At 43.9% G+C, this 19,554-nt stretch overlaps 1 protein-coding gene across 1 annotated transcript in view; it reads left to right on the top strand.

The window, feature by feature from the left end:
* Nucleotides 1–19,554, top strand: part of ZGRF1 (zinc finger GRF-type containing 1) — a 263,034-nt gene that overhangs the window by 74,963 nt on the left and 168,517 nt on the right. The window contains exon 13 of the mRNA XM_073602703.1: nt 7,926–8,064. Coding sequence (XP_073458804.1) covers nt 7,926–8,064 — 139 coding nt within the window. The remainder of the gene's footprint in view (nt 1–7,925; nt 8,065–19,554) is intronic.

Here is a 19,554-nt window from a genome sequence, read left to right as displayed (position 1 = left end):
AGCTCTTGATACTATCATCAAAGACACTACTAGAGGCAAAAGCACCTATCTTCCCTAGCGGAAGAAGAAAAAAACAGACTGTGAAGTCTTCTCCCACTCTGACTATTAAAGTTGTTTTTAGTTTTTCCACTCCCTCGACTTCCATGTTGAGTCCCTTGGCAACGCATTCACCCACAAGGTCTAGTAAATCCTCAGACAAGCCCCTAAGTTCAAAGACAAACTGGAGAGGTTTGCATCCAGGAACAGGGATCTCCTATTGGGTGGAAGGCATGCTAGTAATCCTCATTGCTCCAGGTGAATGTGGTACAGCAACTTTGTAAGACTCTTGACATACGCTTTGTCACAGATTGTCCGGATCTTCTGTCTGAAGGGTCTATTTGCCACCCTACTACTTGTTAGCTAACTTTAAAGACATGGCTGTTGAAGCCCAGGTTCTGAGGGTCAAGAGCATCTCTGATTCTGTGATGACTATGGTGCCCAAACCTAGGTAGTCTACTTCCAGCAAGAATAAGAAAAAAAAAAAAAAAGGCAGCGCTAAACACCTGTGTCAAAGCTGCTAGTAATAAGGGCAATATACTGTGAACCCTTCATGATCATAAAATAAATAAAATTGCAGTACTAAAAATTTTGTGAATTCAAGAAAAGTCCATTCTATCAATATAAAAGGTCATCAATAAAAGTTCATGAAGTACAATCTTCAAACGTTCCAAATAGCCAGATAGCCCACTCACCAGAAGTCAGGGCTGCTCAATCGAGTGCAGCAACAGTGCATGTAAACGCAACTCCTTTAGGCTGTTTAGGACCTCCTTGTGTAACTAGAACTCCAGATGTATTAAAAAAAGATAAAAACTATATAGTGTAATAGTGTAATAATGCTTAGATTCGCAAAAGGTACCACAACCTCATGTGCAATACAACTCCAAATGATAACATCTCTGAGATAAATGTGAGAACAGTGATTGTGTGCTTGATTTATATTTCCTAAGGTAGTTTTTGCCTTTCACCTCAACCAGGAAATTGCTCTTCTGTCCAGTTTAGATTTGCTTCATCATAAGCAAATCTTTCTCTATTGCCTGGCTGTGACACGGGTTGTCTGAGTTTCTCAGCCACTGCTTCTTTCTGAAAAGGTAATTCCTTTTTTGTCATTCAGGAGGCATCCCAGAACAGTGCCCTGGTTTCTTGTTCCACTCAGTGGTTTAGACACACCAATATTTAAGTTTATGGTCTTAGGGTCAGCTTCCACTCTTATGCCACATACACACGAGCGGACTTTTCAGCATCAAAAGTCCGACGGTCTTTCCGACGGACTTTCTGAATGAATGGACTGGCGCACATGCGACCGGACTTTCTGGCAGACTAGGCCCGACGGACTTTCGGCGGAGTTACGGCGGACTTGAACAGACTTGCCCACACATGGACTAAAGTCCATTCATTTTGAATGTGATGGGGTACGACGGGACTAGAAAAGGAAGTTAATCTCGCCGCTTTTATCGGCGATAATGACACCTTTGCGAGCCCCGTCACAGGAGCCCTTAGGTCTGGTATCGATTTTAAGGCGAACCCCTACGCTGAAAAAACGGCGTGGCGGTCCCCCCACAATCCATACCAGACCCTTATCTAAGCACGCAGCCCGGCCGGTCAAGAAAGGGGGTGGGGACGAGCGAGCGCCCCCTCTCCTGAACCGTACCAGGCCGCATGCCCTCAACATGGGGGGGTGGGTGCTTTGGGGAAGGGGGGCGCCCTGCGGCCCCCCACCCCAAAGCACCTTGTCCCCATGTTGATGAGGACAAGGGCCCCTTCCCGACAACCCTGGCCGTTGGTTGTCGGGGTCTGCGGGCCGGGGGCTTATCGGAATCCGGGAGCCTCCTTTAAAAAGTGGGCCCCCAGATCACGGCCCCCCACCCTATGTGAATGAGTATGGGGTACATCGTACCCCTACCCATTCACCTGGGGAAAAAAGTGTCAATAAAAAAACACTGCACAGGTTTTTAAAGTAATTTTTTGGCAGCTTCGGGGGTCTTCTTCCGACTTCGGGGGTCTTCTCCATCATCTTCTTCCCTCTTCTCTTCTTCCAATGTTGACACGACGCTCTCTCCCGCTGTAATGCTGTGTGCGACTTATATAGGCATGGGGTGTGGTCAACGGGTGATGTCACCCGGTGACCCCGCCCCTTATGATGTCGCAGTCCCGGGGGACCCACCCGGTGACCCCGCCCCATGCCTATATAAGTTGTTGCGCACCGTGAACAGCATTACAGCGGGAGAGAGTGTTGTGTCAACATCGGAAGAAGGTAAGAGGGAAGAAGACGACGGAGAAGACTGGCCACCGCTAGCAAGAGAGCAGCAAAAGAGCAGAAGAACCAGAGAGCGGCAGAAGAACTGGATACCGGGAGAAGAGGCCGGAGACAGCGGAGAAGTCGGAAGAGACCCCCGAAGTCGGAAGAAGACCCCCGGAGCTGCCTAATAAATTACTTTAAAAACCTGTGCAGTGTGTTTTTTTTTTTATTGACACTTTTTTCCCCAGGTGAATGGGTAGGGGTACGATGTACCCCATACTCATTCACTTAGGGCAGGCGGCCGGGATCTGGGGACCCCTTTATTAAAGGGGGCTCCCGGATTCCGATAAGCCCCCCGCCTGCAGACCCCGACAACCAACGGCCAGGGTTGTCGGGAAGGGGCCCTTGTCCTCATCAACATGGGGACAAGGAGCTTTGTGGTGGGGGGGCCGCAGGGCTTGTCCACACCTCAGCTGTACTGCTTTTGGACATCCGAAGGTGAAAGACTTCCTTGAGGGGTATTGAGGGACACAGGACCCATTTTTTTGTGTTTATGATCACGCTCTTGGTACTGCTTTGCTACAAAACTAAGGCATGCTAGTAGTAGGAAAAAAAAATGTTCTGTGTCCCATTGGGGAGATTTACCTTAAAGGGGTTGTAAAGGTAAATTTTTTATTTTTTTTTTAAATAACAAACATGTTATACTTACCTTCACTGTGCAGCTCGTTCTGCACAGAGTGGCCCCGAACCTGGTCTTCTGGGGTCCCCCGGCGGCTGTTTCAGCTCCTCCCCGCAAGAACTAACCACCTTAATGCGAGCTCCCTCGCATGGTGATTAGTTATTGCGGGCGCGCTCCCGTGATACAGCCGCTCACTGTATCACTCTGCCCCGCCGCCCAGCGCGCCGCGTCATTGGATGTGATTGACAGCAGCGCGAGCCAATGGCTGCGCTGCTTCCAATCCATCCACTGTAGCCAATCAGCGGCCAGCCTGAGCGGAGGAATAGATGTCGGGAGCGAGCAGCTGTTTTTCGAGGGGTCAGGTAAGTAAAACGGGGGGGCTGGGGGCGGCGGTATTGTCAGAAGTTTTTTCACCTTAATGCATAGAATGCATTAAGGTGAAAACATGTTTACCTTTACAACCCCTTTAACTTCCTGTCTCATAGCCAAAACAGGAAGTGAGAGGAAATCCATGCAAATTAAGGGAATGCATTGGGGACCCCTAGGGCACCAGAGCTATTATCCCTATTGGAAGATTTCCCCTCCATTACTTTTCTGGACACTACCCAAAATTTCAGATTTTTTTTTTTTTTTTGTACTTTCACGTTGGATGATAAAGGTCAACAGGGCAATTAGAGAGGTTGATTCTCCCTAACAGGGGCACAGGCAACAATAAAAACAGGTGTTCTAATTAGGGCTACAACTAACGATTATTTTCATAATCGATTAGTTGGCCGATTTTATTGTTTCGATTAATCGGATAATCTAAAAAAATCATTGGTCTATAATTTAGTTTATATGTAAAGTTTAAAAAAAAAAGAAAGGCAATTTATTTTTAAATATCTCTATGCAGTGGTAAATCTAAATAACCAACTACTGTATATGCTTAGGGAGCAAAATCTCTAATCAACTCTGAGAATAACACACAGAAGAGGTATACTGTATATATTATTCGAGGTTGAATCTGGTAACTATCATCAGACTCAGATCAAATTTTTTATTTAAACAGAACAGAACTGTAATGTATTTGCTGGCCATACAAAAAAGACTTCCTTCAAAAAAAATGTAATTTTAGGAATATTCGTTTGATTTTCTAATCCAGGGCTTGACAAATTTGCTTGGAATCTAGGAGCCAGCTAAAAAAGTTAGGAGCCAGGTTTTTTTTAAACGACCGACAAAGCTTTATTTTCAATATAAAAAATAACCAATCTTAGATTTACACAGAAAGACTGCCCCGCTAGCGGGCCGAATAGCGCCGCTAAAACGACGGTAAAGTGGCGCTAAAAATAGCGCCGCTTTACCGCCGACGCCCCCCGCGGCTCGGTGTGAAAGGGCTCTAAGGGTCCGATCAGGACCGCCTGAAAAACTGACAGGCGAACCTGATTAGACAGCCCGTGTGAAAGGGGCCAAGCAGGGAGATGACAATTAAATTAATTTTAATTAAGAAAAAAATAAACAGTTTTTACTTAAAAAAAAAAAAAAAATAATAATAATAAAAGCTATTACGAAAAAAAAAGGCTATCACCACATTCACCATTAGGCAAAAGGCGCCAGATGACGCCCGCAATCACTTCCTTATCTTCTCCACTTTGGGAAGGAGATGGGCGGGCAGTGAAAACAGGCAGGGAAAGCACCATTAGCATTGCACTAGCTTTGCTGGTTGTGTTGTCATACCAACGGCCACCACAAGAAGGCGCCAGATTCCAGAAGGCCGCAAAGCCGCGGCCTCAATTACCAGCTGTCGCGGCCCGACGCGATCGCACGGAGGGGTCGGGGTCCGCACGGAGACAGGATACCCCAGGTGTGCCGCCCCAGGCGCCAGGTCGCTAATTCTAGTCGCAAATGCGACCTAGCACTCGGGGTTTGTCGAGCCCTGTTCTAATCATTAGTGGCGTGAAATCGACGTTTGTTTTCAACCACAGTGATAGGAAAACCTAAAGGGGCAGAATAGAAAACTTCTTGGTCAAAGGAATTTTCAGACTGTGTATGTGGTTTTCGTTCAGAAATTACATTAATTTTAAACCTGAATGTTAAAAGCAAGTGAACATTTCAAACAACATTCTTCCATTCAGCAAATGTACAAAGATTTTTCGTATGAGTATTCTCATCCGAAAATCAATACCTGTATGGCCAGCATAAGCCTTGGTTTACACCTATGCAGTTTGTTTTGATCCATTTCTGCAGTGCTTTTTGCTGTGCGTATTGCCTTTTTGCACGTACGATTTTGCTGCGGTTTGCATTTCTTATGCTTTTTTTTGGGCCAATTTGTTGTTGGGCAGATTAAACGCAAATTGCTGCAAAAACGCACTACATGCTTTTCTGCAGCTTCTCCACTGAAGTCTATTGAACCAAAAAAAGCAAAGTCCCTGACCCTTTTCAAATACGTAGCGGCTGAAAAAAGCATAGATGTGAACGTGTCCAATAGGAAACCATGTTAAATGTATTGTAGTGCGTTTCTGCAAAAAGCACAAAAAACACATAAGTGTAAACCAGGCCTAAGACGTTTAGTAGCAGCAGCATGCTTTTTTTCATATCACCTATCATAATGGGGTTAAAAAAACTAAAATGAGCCCTTTATAGTACAAAAGGAGCAGATTATTGCTACTGTAAGGGGTTTATTTATACTGTGAAAGTAATAATATATATTACTTATATCAAAAATATTAATAATGATGGTTTTGCATAGAGCAGCCCTAATTCTCCTCTTCTAGGGCCCCCCACCGACGCTTCTGGCTCCTGCCTTCAGAGTGCCCCAATAACAAGCTGTAATATAGAGTACCCCTATAGCAAGGTAAAAAACTTCTGACTTTAGAACGACTCACTTTATGCCCAGGACTACGTGTCCCAAGAGGCATTGCTCTTCACTAGGGCTGCAACTAACGATTATTTTCATAATCGATTCGTTGGCCGATTATTGTTTCGATTATTCGGTTAATAACCTTAAAAAAAGTATGGTGTATAATTTAGTTAATGTGTAAAGTTTTAAAAAAGGGTAACTTATTCTTAACTATCTCTATGCAGTGGTAAATATAAAAAACCAACTATATGGTTAGGGAGCAAAATATCGAATCCACTCTGAGCATAACAGACAGAAGAGATATACTGAGATATACTGTATATACTATTAGAGAAGATATACTGTATATACTATTAGAGGATATATACTGTATATACTATTAAAGGGTGAATCTGGTAAATATCATCAGACTCAGTGATCAAATTTTTTTATCAAAAACAAAAACAATGTCTTCCTTCAAAAGAACGTTCATTCTTTCATTCAGTGAATGTACAAAGATTTTTCATCTGAATATTCTTGTCTGAAAATTGATCCGTGTGACCAGCATAAGGCTCGGTACACACCTATGCAGTTTGCTTTTGATCTGTTTCTGCAGTGCTTTTTGCTGTGCGTTTTGATTTTGGTGCACGTGATTTTGCTGAGATTTGCGTTTTTGCATTTTTTTTTGGCCAATTTGTTGTTGGGCAGATTAAAAAACACATATTGCTGCAAAAACGCATTACATGCTTTTCTGCAGCTTCTCTATTGAAGTATATTGAACCAAAAAAGCACCGATTTGCGTGAACGTGTCCCATAGGAAACCATGTAAATGAACTGTATTGCGTTTCTGCAAAAAGAACCAAAAAACACATAGATGTGAACCAGGTCTAAGATGTTTAGTAACATAATGGGGTGAAAAAAAACTAAAATTAGCCCTTTTTTTAGTAAAAAAAAAAAGCAGATAATCACTACTGTAAGGGGTTATTTTTTTAACTGTAGAACTGTGAAAGAAATAGTTACAGTAGTGATTATTTGCTCTTTTTGTACTATAAAGGGCTAATTTAATTTTTTTTTAACCCCATTATGTTACTGGCCAATTAATCGATTATGAAAATAGTAATCGATTAATTTCATAATCGATTATTTGACGATTAATCGATTAGTTGTTTCAGCCCTACTCTTCACATTTACAAGTTCTCAGGCACTTACTGACATGTATGGCTGGTGTACTAAGCTTTATGTGTGCTGCACTGTCTTCTGACATGTATGGACAGTGTACTGAGCTGTATGTGTGCTGCACTGTACTTCCTGATATGTAAACAAATACTGCATTCTGTATGCAGGCCAACTAATTAGTTGACTAACTATTTTCACAATCGATTAATCGATTAGTTGTTTTGGCCCTAGTTCTAATCTATCTCCACTCTATCCAACGATAAAAATCAGAACGTTTTTCTTTTAGTTATGCTTTATCCGTATTCTACAAAACTAATCCATATACTGTACATCCCTACTTACTGGACCTGTGATATATTTTTCATGAAATAATTTGTTACTGTGTTTTTCTGCCTCCTTGTAACTTCCTCCATGAGCTTCTGAACCTCTTCTGTTCCCCCTCACTTCTGTTTGGAACAAGCCATGCACTTTAGTTGAGGTCTTGTGCGCTGCTCAATGCACACTACGAATCCCATAATCCATCTATGGAGTGAGCAAGAGAGGGTGGCTTCCTTCCTACATGGAGAACTGACATAGCCACCCTCTAACAGGTATTTGGATCACAGAAGAAAAAATAATAAATTTGGAGGAGGTTGAGAGCAATAAACTGTACTTTTTGGAGTTAATAATACATATTTGAATAGAATGTTATTTTTTTTTAAACCAGTCACTTTAAATATTAGTGACCAGTGTCACTTTAAATAATTTGCCAGCCGAATCTGGTGAGCAAATTGCAACCGAGATCATGAGTGTTTGCAATGTGTTTTTGCTGTTATTAATTTGTTGAGCCCCTACTGCTCTGCATGTTTTATAAATCACTGTATATATAAATTATAACTCTTGCCCTTTATCATTTAAGTAGCCTTGTACTTTATAGAGCTTCTGGCAATTAGACACATATTTTTTATGCTTACTTGGATCTTCTTTTCATATCATTTTAGATCTCACTCTCCTGTGATCTTGCATTTCCACCCAAACACATTGTGCTGTCTGCATTAGTTCCTAAAAGGAAAGTAAATATCCCAGCTGCGTTCCAGTCTTCAGCCCATTATAAGCAAGTTTTCAGTGCATCTCTTGCAGGTAAAAAAAAAAGTCTTCAGTGCAATGTGAAACCTTAAGCTGAACTCCACACAGCTACAGTATAAAAGACACAAATTAAGTATCTGATAACTATAGCAGTATCTGTTATCAATAATATATCATTAACCCTTTTGCTGCCAAAGCATTTTTTCAGCACATGTTAAAATGCATATTTTAGGCATAAAGATTAGTTTAACTTCAAACAATTTACAGTATTGAACAAATGTTTAGGCACATGTGAAAAAAATGCTGTAACTTAAGAATGCTCTAAGAAATAGAAGTGTTAATAGTAATTGAACAGAAGAGAAATCCAAATCGAATCAATATTTTATGTGACCACCCTTTTGCCTTCAAAACAGCATTAGTTTTTCTAGGTACACTTCTTGCACACAGTTTATGAAGGAACTCGACAAGTAGCATGTGCCAAACATCTTGGAGAACTAGCCATAGATCTTCTGTGGATGTAGGCTGCCTCAAATCCTTCTGTCTCTTCATGTAATCACAGATGACTCGATGTTAATATCAGATCTTCTTTATGCTGAAGATAGTTCTTAATGTTAGCTGTATGTTTGGGGTCATTGTCCTGCTGCAGAATAAATTTTGGCGCCAAGCACACGCCTCCTTGATGATGGTATGGCATGATGGATAACTATCTGCCTGTATTTTTCAGCATTGAGGACACTATCTATCCTGACCAAATATCCAACACCATTTGCTGAGATGCAGCTCCAAATTTGCAAGGAACCTCCACAATGCTTCACTGTAGCCTGCAGACACTCATTATTGTACCGTTCTCCAACCTTTTGCGAACAAAAACTGCCTCCTTCTACAGCCAAACATTTAAAATTTTGACTCATTAGCCCAAAGCACCTGCTGTCATTTTTTTTGCACCCCAGTTCGTATGTTTTCCTGCATAGTTGAGTCGCTTAGCTTTGTTTCCACGTCGGAGGTATGGTTTTTTGGCTGCAAGACAACTTCTGGCCCAACTCCCTCAGACAGTAGATGGGTATACCTGAATCCCACTGGTTTCCACTGGGTTTGTGCTGATGGCACTGCTGGGCATCTTCCAGTGTCGATGGGATGTAAGCTTTATGTGTCTTTTCATCTGCTGTTTCCTTGGCCAACCACTGAGTCTACTACGGTCCTCAACGTTGCCTGTTTCTTTGTGCTTTTTCAAAAGAACAAAACAACATATCTTTTAACTCCAGTCTGCTTTTAAATCTTTGCCTGGGAGAAACCTTGCTGATGCAGTTTAACTACCCTGAGTGCTCAGTCTTGCCATGGTATATGACTTGTGATAACTCTTCCGCAACCTCACCTTAGTAGTAGAATTTGGCTGTTCCTTGCCCAGTTTTAAGCCTCCAACACAGCTGTTTCTGTTCCAGTTAATGACTGTGTTTCAACCTACATATGAAATTGATGAGCATTAGCACCTACTTGGTATAATTGGCTAATCATAAACCTGACTCTAATCCTACAACGTTAGTTTGTGCAAGATTAAGAATTGATGCTGGTTTGAAGCCAAAGGGTAGTCATACCAAATATTAATTTGATTTTTCTTCTATTCGCTCACTTTTTGCATCTTATAAATTGATAAAAAATAAACTTGTATATAAAATATATATTTGTGAAAGTATTCTTACTTTGCAGAATTTATTCACACCTGCCTAAAACGTTTGCACAGTACTCTATATTTTCAGAAAGCAGGGACTGGAGACTAAATGTGACACATGATTTTAGAGCAACAACTCATCAAACACATAGGGGGTTATTCACTAAAACCGAAGAGTGAAAACTCGGCTGCAACTCTGCATAGAAACCAGTCAGCTTCCAGGTTTTATTGCAAAAGTTTAACTGAACAAGCTGAGGTTAGAAGCCGATTGGCTACCATGCACAGCTGCTCCAGATTCTGAGTGCGCCAGCATTGGAAAATCTGCCACATATTGTCAGTAAAAAATACACTAGTTAATTTAAGCACAAATGCAATATTTTACCCATTTTTTTGGTAAAAGATAAGGTTGTGTTGAGTAAATAGATGCTCAATATGTCAAGCTTTAAAATTGTGTGTGCCCAAGAAACAGCAACAAACGTTGGTGCTGAAAATTATCCACAGGTGACACTTTAAAATACCTCTTAGAGGTAAAACCGCACATTTATTTTTAAAATTTTTTTCACATACTTTGTTTAACCAAAAAGGCAGTTTCCATGTCAACAAGACAATAATAGATAGTAAGTTCTACAAAACCACGCATTTCTACAGTATCTCACAAAAGTGAGTACACGCCTCACATTTTTGTAAATATTTTATTGTATCTTTCATTGTGACAACACTGAAGTAATGACCCTTTGCTACAATGTAAAGTAGTGAGTGTACAGCTTATATAACAGTGTAAATTTGCTGTCCCCTCAAAATAACTCAACACACAGCCATTAATGTCTAAACCGCTAGGCAACAAAAGTGAGTACACCCCTAATATAAAATGTCCAAATTGGGCCCAAAGTGTCACTCTTTTGTGTGGCCACCATTATTTTCCAGCACTGCCTTAACCCTCTTGGGCATGGAGTTCACCAGAGCTTCACAGGTTGCCACTGGACTCCTCTTCCACTCCTCCATGATGACATCATGGAGCTGGTAGATGTTAGAGACCTTGCGCTCCTCTACCTTCCATTTGAGGATGCCCCACAGATACTTAATAGGGTTTAGGTCTGGAGACATGCTTTGCCAGTCCATCACCTTTACCCTCAGCTTCTTTAGCAAGGCAGTGATTGTCTTGGAGGTGGCACAGTCTCTGAAGGGAGGGGATCATGCTCTACTTCAGTATGTCACAGTACATGTTGGCATTCATGGTTCCCTCAATGAACTGTAGCTCCCCAGTGCCGGCAGCACTCATTCAGCCCAAGACCATGACACTCCCACCACCATGCTTGACTCTAGGCAAGACACACTTGTACTTGTCTTTGTGTCCCAAGTAACACAATTTAATCAGCATTTTGTGATGCCATCTTGCCTTTTGCAGAAAAAAAAAAGAAAGGAAAATTCAGTTGTCAATCATAGCCTGCATGTCAGACACTTTTGTCCTTGGACAGTCGCATGTCACTGCTCCCTGCTTACATCAGTAGCCAAGAAAAGTGGTTAGAGGGAAGGACTAAAGCAATGTATACATGAACAGAAAATCAGCTGGTTCAGCAAGAACCGGACAAATTTCAGTTTGTGTGTACCGGTGTGTGTGCAACAGAAGCCGGTCGTCTGTTGAACAGCCAATGACTGCAGCACTGATCTGTTTTGGTAGGGGGGGAAGTCACCCTGTCAGAATACAACAGAGTAGCAGGAAAGATCCCTGCATCAACAGGGATGTGGGATGGGTTGATGTGGGGATCTGTCAGGTTTTTTTGGTTCTACCTGCTAGTTTAACCAAAAAAAAACTGAACGTGTATACCCGTTTTTAGTTGTTGACAGACAAAGTTTTCCAAGTAGTAATTGAGCTGTTTAGATCACCTTGTAAAACAACCCATTCAGTTTAAAATAGAAATGAAAGGCAAAACATTTTTGTATAGGTATAAAAAAAATTATAAATACCCTTTTTCCCTTTTTTTTTATAAGTGATCATGTTCCCTCTTTTCTCAGCTGCATAAGCGCTGGAGGGTAGGAGAAGCAGCAGCACACTGAGCTATCCAGTGAATGACTGTTTATCAGAGGCGTGTCAGGACAAGGACACACACAATTACATACAAAATGGGCTTAATTGAAGGATTAACATACACCCACTGTAAGTGGCATTCTGACTTTGATTAACACTGAGATGATTTAGCTGAAACCATGATCTTCATAGGTGTCATACCAGCCTCTTTATGGGTGATGCAATTAGGCAATAAACCCCAAATCCTTACTTTAGTTCATTCATTTGATAGTGTAAGGATTTGCCAGTGAAGGGACATCTCACCTAAAAACCCTAAAAACAAAAATGAAAAGTAAAAACATCAAAAAAACAAAGCACATGTATTGACATATGTTCATTGAAGCTGGAGGATGTGCAACAGTTAGGGTCGGTTCACACATGGGCAACACGACTTTAACGCGACTTTGTACCACGACTTCAACGCGGCTTCAGCGCGACTTTGGCACGACTTCGGCAAATTACGAGGCGACTTCAAGTCGCCTCCATGACGGGCGACTTCGCTGGCGGCCCCCCCCACCGTACCAGGCCGCATGCCCTCAACATGGGGGGGTGCTTTGGGGCATGGGGGGCGCAGTGTGCGCCCCCCCCCCAAAGCACCTTGTCCCCATGTTGATGAGGACAAGGGCCTCTTCCCGACAACCCTGGCCGTTGGTTGTCGGGGTCTGCGGGCGGGGGGCTTATCGGAATCTGGGAGCCCCCTTTAATAAGGGGGCCCCCAGATCCCGGCCCCCCACCCTATGTGAATGAGTATGGGGTACATGGTACCCCTACCCATTCACCTAGGGGAAAAAAGCGTCAATAAAACAAACAGTACACAGGTTTTTTAAAATAATTTATTAGGCAGCTCCGGGATCTTCTTCCGACTTCGGGGGTCCTCTTCCGACTTCGGGGGTCTCTCCGCCGTCTCCTCCCGGTGTCCGCATCTTCTGCCGGCTCCTCCGCTATCTTCTGCAGCTCAATTGCTAGCGGTGGTCCGGACTTCTGCCTTCTTCTTTTCTTCCAGAGATGTTGACACGACGCTCTCTCCAGCTGGAATGGTCTCTGAACGCTCCGCAACGGACTTATATAGGCGGTGACCCCGCCCCCTTATGAGGTCACTGTCCCAGGGCATGCTGGGGCTGTGCCGTCATAAGGGGGCGTGGTCATCAGACCCAGCATGCCCAGGGACTGTGACGGCATAAGGGGGCGGGGTCACCGCCTATATAAGTCCCTTGCAGAGCGCACAGAAACCATTCTGGCTGGGGAGAGCGTCGTGTCAACATCTCTGGAAGAGAAGAGGGAAGAAAATGATCCAGAGGTCCGGACCACCGCTGGCAAAAGAGCGCCAGAAGATAGCGGTGGAGCCGGCAGAAGATGCGGACACCGGGAGAAGACGCCGGAGAGACCCCCGAAGTCGGAAGAAGATCCCGGAGCTGCCTAATAAATTATTTTAAATACCTGTGTACTGTGTTTTTTATTGACGCTTTTTTCCCTAGGTGAATGGGTAGGGGTACCATGTACCCCATACCTATTCACATAGGGTGGGGGGCCGGGATCTGGGGGCCCCCTTATTAAAGGGGGCTCCCAGATTCCGATAAGCCCCCCGCCCGCAGACCCCGACAACCAACGGCCAGGGTTGTCGGGAAGAGGCCCTTGTCCTCATCAACATGGGGACAAGGTGCTTTGGGGTGGGGGGGCCGCAGCGCGCCCCCTTCCCCCAAGGCACCAAACCCCCCATGTTGAGGGCATGCGGCCTGGTACGGTTCAGGGGGGGGGGGGGCGCTCGCTCGTCCCCACCCCCATTCCTGTCCGGCCGGGCTGCGTGCTCGGATAAGGGTCTGGTATGGATTGGGGGGGGGCCCCCCACGCCGTTTTTTCGGCGTAGGGGGTTCTCCTCAAGGTCCAAACCAGACCCAAGGGCCTGGTATGCCCTTGGAGGGGGAACCCATGCCGGATTTTTATTTAAAATTTGGCGCGGAGTTCCCCTCAAGATCATCTGAGCACAAGTCGCATGCCGAAGTCGGATCATGCGAGACGGCGATCCGACTTTGATCCGACTTCAATGATAGTCAATAGGCTGAAGTCGGATCAAAGTCGGATCAAAGTAGTACAGGGAGTACGCTCTGAAGTCGGAGCGACTTCAGTAGTGTCTATTAAGACGCTAGCGTTAACTCCCATTGAAACTATTTCTGGAGCGACTTGGGGCGACTTGAGGGCGTACAAGTCGGATCCCAAGTCGCCCCAGTGTGAACCGAGCCTAATGAAAACCCCTACATAAAATTATAGTATTGAAGTATTGAACGCTAATTAAATGTATTATGTTGTATATATATCATCGGTCTAATATCCCATGTATGAAAATTAGCCCACAAGGTTTTCCAACACAAAAGTTCCTCCAGCAAAAAGCAGAACACCCCTAACACCATTGTCAGGCTTCATCTCCCATAATGCTAACATTGTTCTCTTCCTGCCTTTTAAAAATAAATCTGCTAATTACAAATCATTTTTATTGAGAAAATATGTATATGCATTTAGGGACAAGGAGAAGGGAGATTGTTATGGTAACCGAGAAAATGCTAATATGAAGTATGGTGTATAACATGATAAATGTATATATACACATACATAGGGTACACAAAATATTTAAGGATGTTCTGACCATTGTGGTGGTACTATTACCACTTCAACTGGCATGAATCCAAAGTAGAGTGTCGAATGACAATCACTGTTATCTAAAAAGCAACTAATTGTGCACCCTATTAGGATTCACACAGAAACCCATTCATGTTAATACCCGGTTACCTGGTTATTCAGGCAGTGGAGAAACTAGTTTCACCAGTTAGAGAAGGAGATAAGTTTAGGATCTTATGTAAAAGAGAAGTTTATTGGACCTTTTTCTTTAACACCAGGATACTGGCAGGTATGAATTTCGAGTGGGATGTCACCCACTACTATGAGTAATTTTCATGTTAACCCATTCAGGTATTAACATTTTCTCCATTACCGTAACGATGTCCCTTCTCCTTGTCCCTAAATGCATATACATATTTTCTCAATCAAAATGATTTGTACTTAGCAGATTTTATTTCTAAAAGAATGGAAGATAACAATGTTAGCATTAGGCGCCTTTCACATGGACGGCTATTCTGCCGCAGTTAAAAGCATGTTTTTTTCCTGTGAAATTCAAGACTCCAGGCACTGCGATCAGCTGCATTTGCACAGTGCGATTAGCTGCGGTTGCGTTTAGCTGCGGTTTGCCATCTCCATGGCAACCCGAGAGGGTGCCGACTCGCACTGTTTGGTATGAATCTTGAGAGGGAACTCCATGCCAAATTTTAAATAAAAAACCGGCGTAGGTTCCCCCCCAGGGGCATACCAGGCCCTTCGGTCTGGTATGGATGTTAAGGGGAACTCCCTACGCCGAAAAAAACGGCGTGGGGTCCCCACCAAAATCCATACCAGACCCTTATCCGAGCACGCAGCCCGGTCGGTCAGGAAAGGGGGTGGGGACGAGCAAGCGCCCCCCCTCCTGAACCGTACCAGGCCGCATGCCCTCAACATGGGTGCTTTGGGGGAGGGGGGCGCCCTGCAGCCCCCCCCACCCCAAAGCACCTTGTCCACATGTTGAGAACAAGGGCCTCTTCTCGACAACCCTGGCTGTTGGTTGTCGGGGTCTGCGGGCGGGGGGGCTTATCTTAACATTAACATCACCCGGTGACCACGCCCCCTAAAACGTCACAGTCCCAGCATGCCCAGGGACTGTGACGGCATAAGGGGGCGGGGTCACCGCCTCTATAAGTCACATCGGAGCGCTCAGAGACCATTCCAGCCGGAGAGAGCGTCGTGTCAACATCGGAAGAAGAGAAGAGGGAAGAAGTCCGAGCCACCACTAGCAAAAGAGCTGCAAAAGAGCAGAAGATAGCGGAGGAGCCCGGCAGAAGACCTGGAGAGCACGGAGAAGAACCGGAGAGACCCCCGAAGCCAGAAGAAGACCCCCGGAGCTGTCTAATAAATTACTTTAAAAACCTGTCTATTTTTTTTTTATCTACACTTCTTCCCCCAGGTGAATGGGTAGGGGTACCATGTACCCCATACTCATTCACATATTGTGGGGGGCCGGGATCTGGGAGCCCTGCTTATTAAAGGGGGCTACAGGATTCCCATAAGCCCCCCGCCCGCAGAACCCGACAACCAACGGCCAGGGTTGTTGGGAAGAGGCCCTTGTCCTCATCAACATGGGACAAGGTGCTTTGGGGTGGGGGGGGCCGCAGGGCGCCCCCCTCCCCCAAAGCACCCCCCATGTTGAGGGCATGCGGTCTGGTACGGTTCAGGAGGGGGGGGGGGCGCTCGCTCGTCCCCCACCCCTTTTCCTCACCGAGCGGGCTGCGTGCTCGGATAAGGGTCTGGTATGGATTTTGGGGAGAACCCCATGCCGTTTTTTCGGCGTAGGGGGTTCCTCTTAAGATCCATACCAGACCCAAGGGCCTGGTATGCCCCTGGGGGGGAACCCACGCCGGTTTTTTATTTAAAATTTGGCGTGGAGTTCCCCCTCAAGATTCATACCAAACAGTGCCAGGCATTGTCGGGGATCCGAGTCAGATCCTCGTGCTTGTCACTCATTGGGAAAGGAAAAATCATTTTTCCTTTCCCGATGAGCAGCTCGGCGCTGTTATGCGCAGCTGACACAGTGCACTGCGGTTATGTGCAGATAGCTGCGCTAAATCGCTCCTGGACGCAGTCAATTCTACTTTTTCTATCTGCACGGAACCGCGTGTATCTAAATCGCAGCTAAACGCAGTGTGTGAATGGGGCCATAGGAAAGCATTGTGTACTTTTAGCTGCAGTGGAAAATGAGAAAATCCGCAGCTAAAAGCACCATTCTATCCGTCTGTGTGAAAGGGGCCTTATGGGAGATGAAGGCTGACAATGGTGTTAGGGGTGTTCTGCTTTTTGCTGGAGGAACTTTTGTGCTGGAAAACCTTGTGGGCTAATTTTCATATATGGGATATTAGACCGATGATATATACACAACATAATACATTTAATTAGCGTTTGACACTTTATACAATTTTATGTAGGGGTTTTCATAAGTGTTGCACATCCTCCAGCTTCAATGAACATATGTACACATGTCAATACATGTGCTTTTGTTTTTTTGATGTTTTTACTTTTTCATTTTTGTTTTTAGGTGAGATGTTCTTTCATTGGCAAATCCTTACACTATGAAATGTATGAATTAAAGTAAAGATTTGGGGTTTATTGCCTAATTGCATCACCCGTAAAGAGGCTGTTATGGCACCTATGAAGATCATGGTTTCAGCTGATTCATCTCAGTGTTAATTAAAGTCAGATTGCCACTTGCAGCACCAGTAGTCACGGTGTGAAACACGTCAGCATCTGTTTTATTCCTTTGCTGTATGGACTATCATTAATAAAGATATTTTCCTTGGAGTGCGGCCATCCGGATCACTTCCTTCTTCACATGCTATTTGCATACGGAGCCGGCACCTGTACCTGACGGGGGAGGGGATACTGTGGCTCAGACACATTGAGCTTGTTTTCTTGTCTGAAGTTTGAAGCTGATTGGCTACCATGTACAGTTGGACCAGATTTTGCACTCTCCAGTTTTAGTAAATCAACCCCTTAGGCAGGCCATACACAGTGCAAATTTCTTTCCTGTAATCACGGGTTGCAGGAAAGAAATTTGGATGATTCCCTCATCAACACAGACAGTCCTGACAGGGGAATCTCTCCTGCTGGGCCATTGTCTGCTCCCAGTGGGGACGGCTTCCCCCGGGACAGTGATTATCTCTGGCGGCTATAGCCGTTATCGATAATCGCAAGAGAATTTGGTAGGCTGGTTGTACCCAAGTTGATCGATCGATCAGCCTGGTGCATTCAGCCTGCCCATTAACTGTTAGATTCTCAGCCAGTGCCTGCTGAACCGGCCAAGATTTGAACCGTGTATGACCGTCCTTAGTCTCTTCTTTTGATCTCCTAATCTCTACAGTAGGGCTGGCCACAAACAGTCCAATTTTCAGAACATATAATTAAGATTTGATGGAAATATGCTCTTGACTGGATTAATTAGAATTAAATATATGTTAGATTACATCAGCAAATTGCATTTAAACGTGTTTGTGTCCTTTGCTTGCAGTACCTGTTGAAATGGATTGTCTCTCACTACGAACTTTCTTTTACTGATTTACTATGTAAAGGGATTGGGCTGCTAGATGTAAAGGACTCTACAAAACAATTTACAATATTATGGCTATCATTGTAAAAGGATTTACATGGATCTTCAAATGAGATAAGGTGTTGCTTATTTAAGCCACCCAATTACAGACAGTCTCTATTGTACCCCAGTACGGATTATGCTTTTCTTGAGCTTTCTTCTGTACTTAAACAGTAATATTTATTTACAGTAAATAATGTAATTGGGCTTCATAGCTTATTCATTAGAGGATTGCTTTTAGAATGGTTGATTTTAAATCTGGCCCTTATGAGAACCATTTTTTTGCAATTAAATCAGCTGAGTTAAATTGCACCATCAATACCAACAAATGATGCAGGAATGGGCACTTTTTTGAAGAATAACTAATAAAATGCATATGCTGTAGAGCTTACTGATGTAGAGGAGACAATGGCATGACTAGAGAGGTAACCTAAAATCATCCAGTACATGCACTGAATAGCAAGTTGATGTAGCATGCCTATAAGTGCATTTAGACTGCATGAAGAGATTGAATGGTTTTGTTTTCCCACTTTTTCCTCCCAAAACAAATATTACATTGCTACAATAAGGCTCAGTTAGTTTTCTGTGTTCCTTCAGAAACTTAAATCAAATCTGCCTTGGCCTAAAATGTGCAAATATGCAACAGTGCTGAAATACAGTCACCTTATGGTGCCTACAAGTACTTTTGTTAGTCTTCAAATCATTCCATGTGAAGAGCCGTTAGCCTAGCCTAAGATATACAGCGAGGGAAAAAAGTATTTGATCCCATGCTGAGTTTGTACGTTTGTCCACTGACAACTAAATGATCAGTCTATAATTTTAATGGTAGGTTTATTTTAACAGTGAGAGACAGAATAACAACAAAAACATCCAGAAAAACACATTTCAAAAAAGTTATAAATTGATTTGCATTTTAATGAGTGAAATAAGTATTTCATCCCCTATCTATCAATCAGCAAGCTTTCTGGCTCCCAGGTGTCTTATATACAGGTAGCGAGCTGAGATAGGAGCACTCTCTTAAAGGGAGTGCTCCTAATCCCAGCTTGTTACCTGTATAAAAGACAGCTGTCCACAGAAGCAATCAATCATTCAGATTCCAGTCTCTCCACCATGGCCAACACCAAAGAGCTGTCCAAGGATGTCGGAGACAAGATTGTAGACCTACACAAGGCTGGAATGGGCTACAAAACCATTGCCAAGCAGCTTGGTGACATGGTGACAACAGTTGGTGTGATTATTTGCAAATGGAAGAAACACAAAATAACTATCAATCTCCCTTGGTTTGGAGCTCCATGCAAGTTCTCACCTCGTGGAGTTTTTAATGATCATGAGAACAGTGAGGAATCAGCCCAGAACTACACGGGAAAATCTTGTCAATGATATCAAGGCAGCTGGGACCATAGCCCCCAAGAAAACAATCGGTAACATACTACACCGTGAAGTACTGAAATCCTGCAGAACCCATAAGGTCTTTGGCATCAACTCAACTTGCAGTGTTTGGAAGAGGAGGGATGCTGCCTATGACCCCAAGAACACCCTCCCCACCTTCAAACATGGAGGTGGAAACATGCTTTGGGGGTGATTTTCTGCTAAGGGGAC

The sequence above is a fragment of the Aquarana catesbeiana genome, linkage group LG01 (assembly GCF_042186555.1).
Source record: "Aquarana catesbeiana isolate 2022-GZ linkage group LG01, ASM4218655v1, whole genome shotgun sequence".
In the NCBI taxonomy this organism is placed as follows: domain Eukaryota; kingdom Metazoa; phylum Chordata; class Amphibia; order Anura; family Ranidae; genus Aquarana; species Aquarana catesbeiana.
The sequence above is the reverse complement of the archived record's forward strand: the minus strand, read 5'-3'. Positions and strand labels throughout refer to the sequence as shown.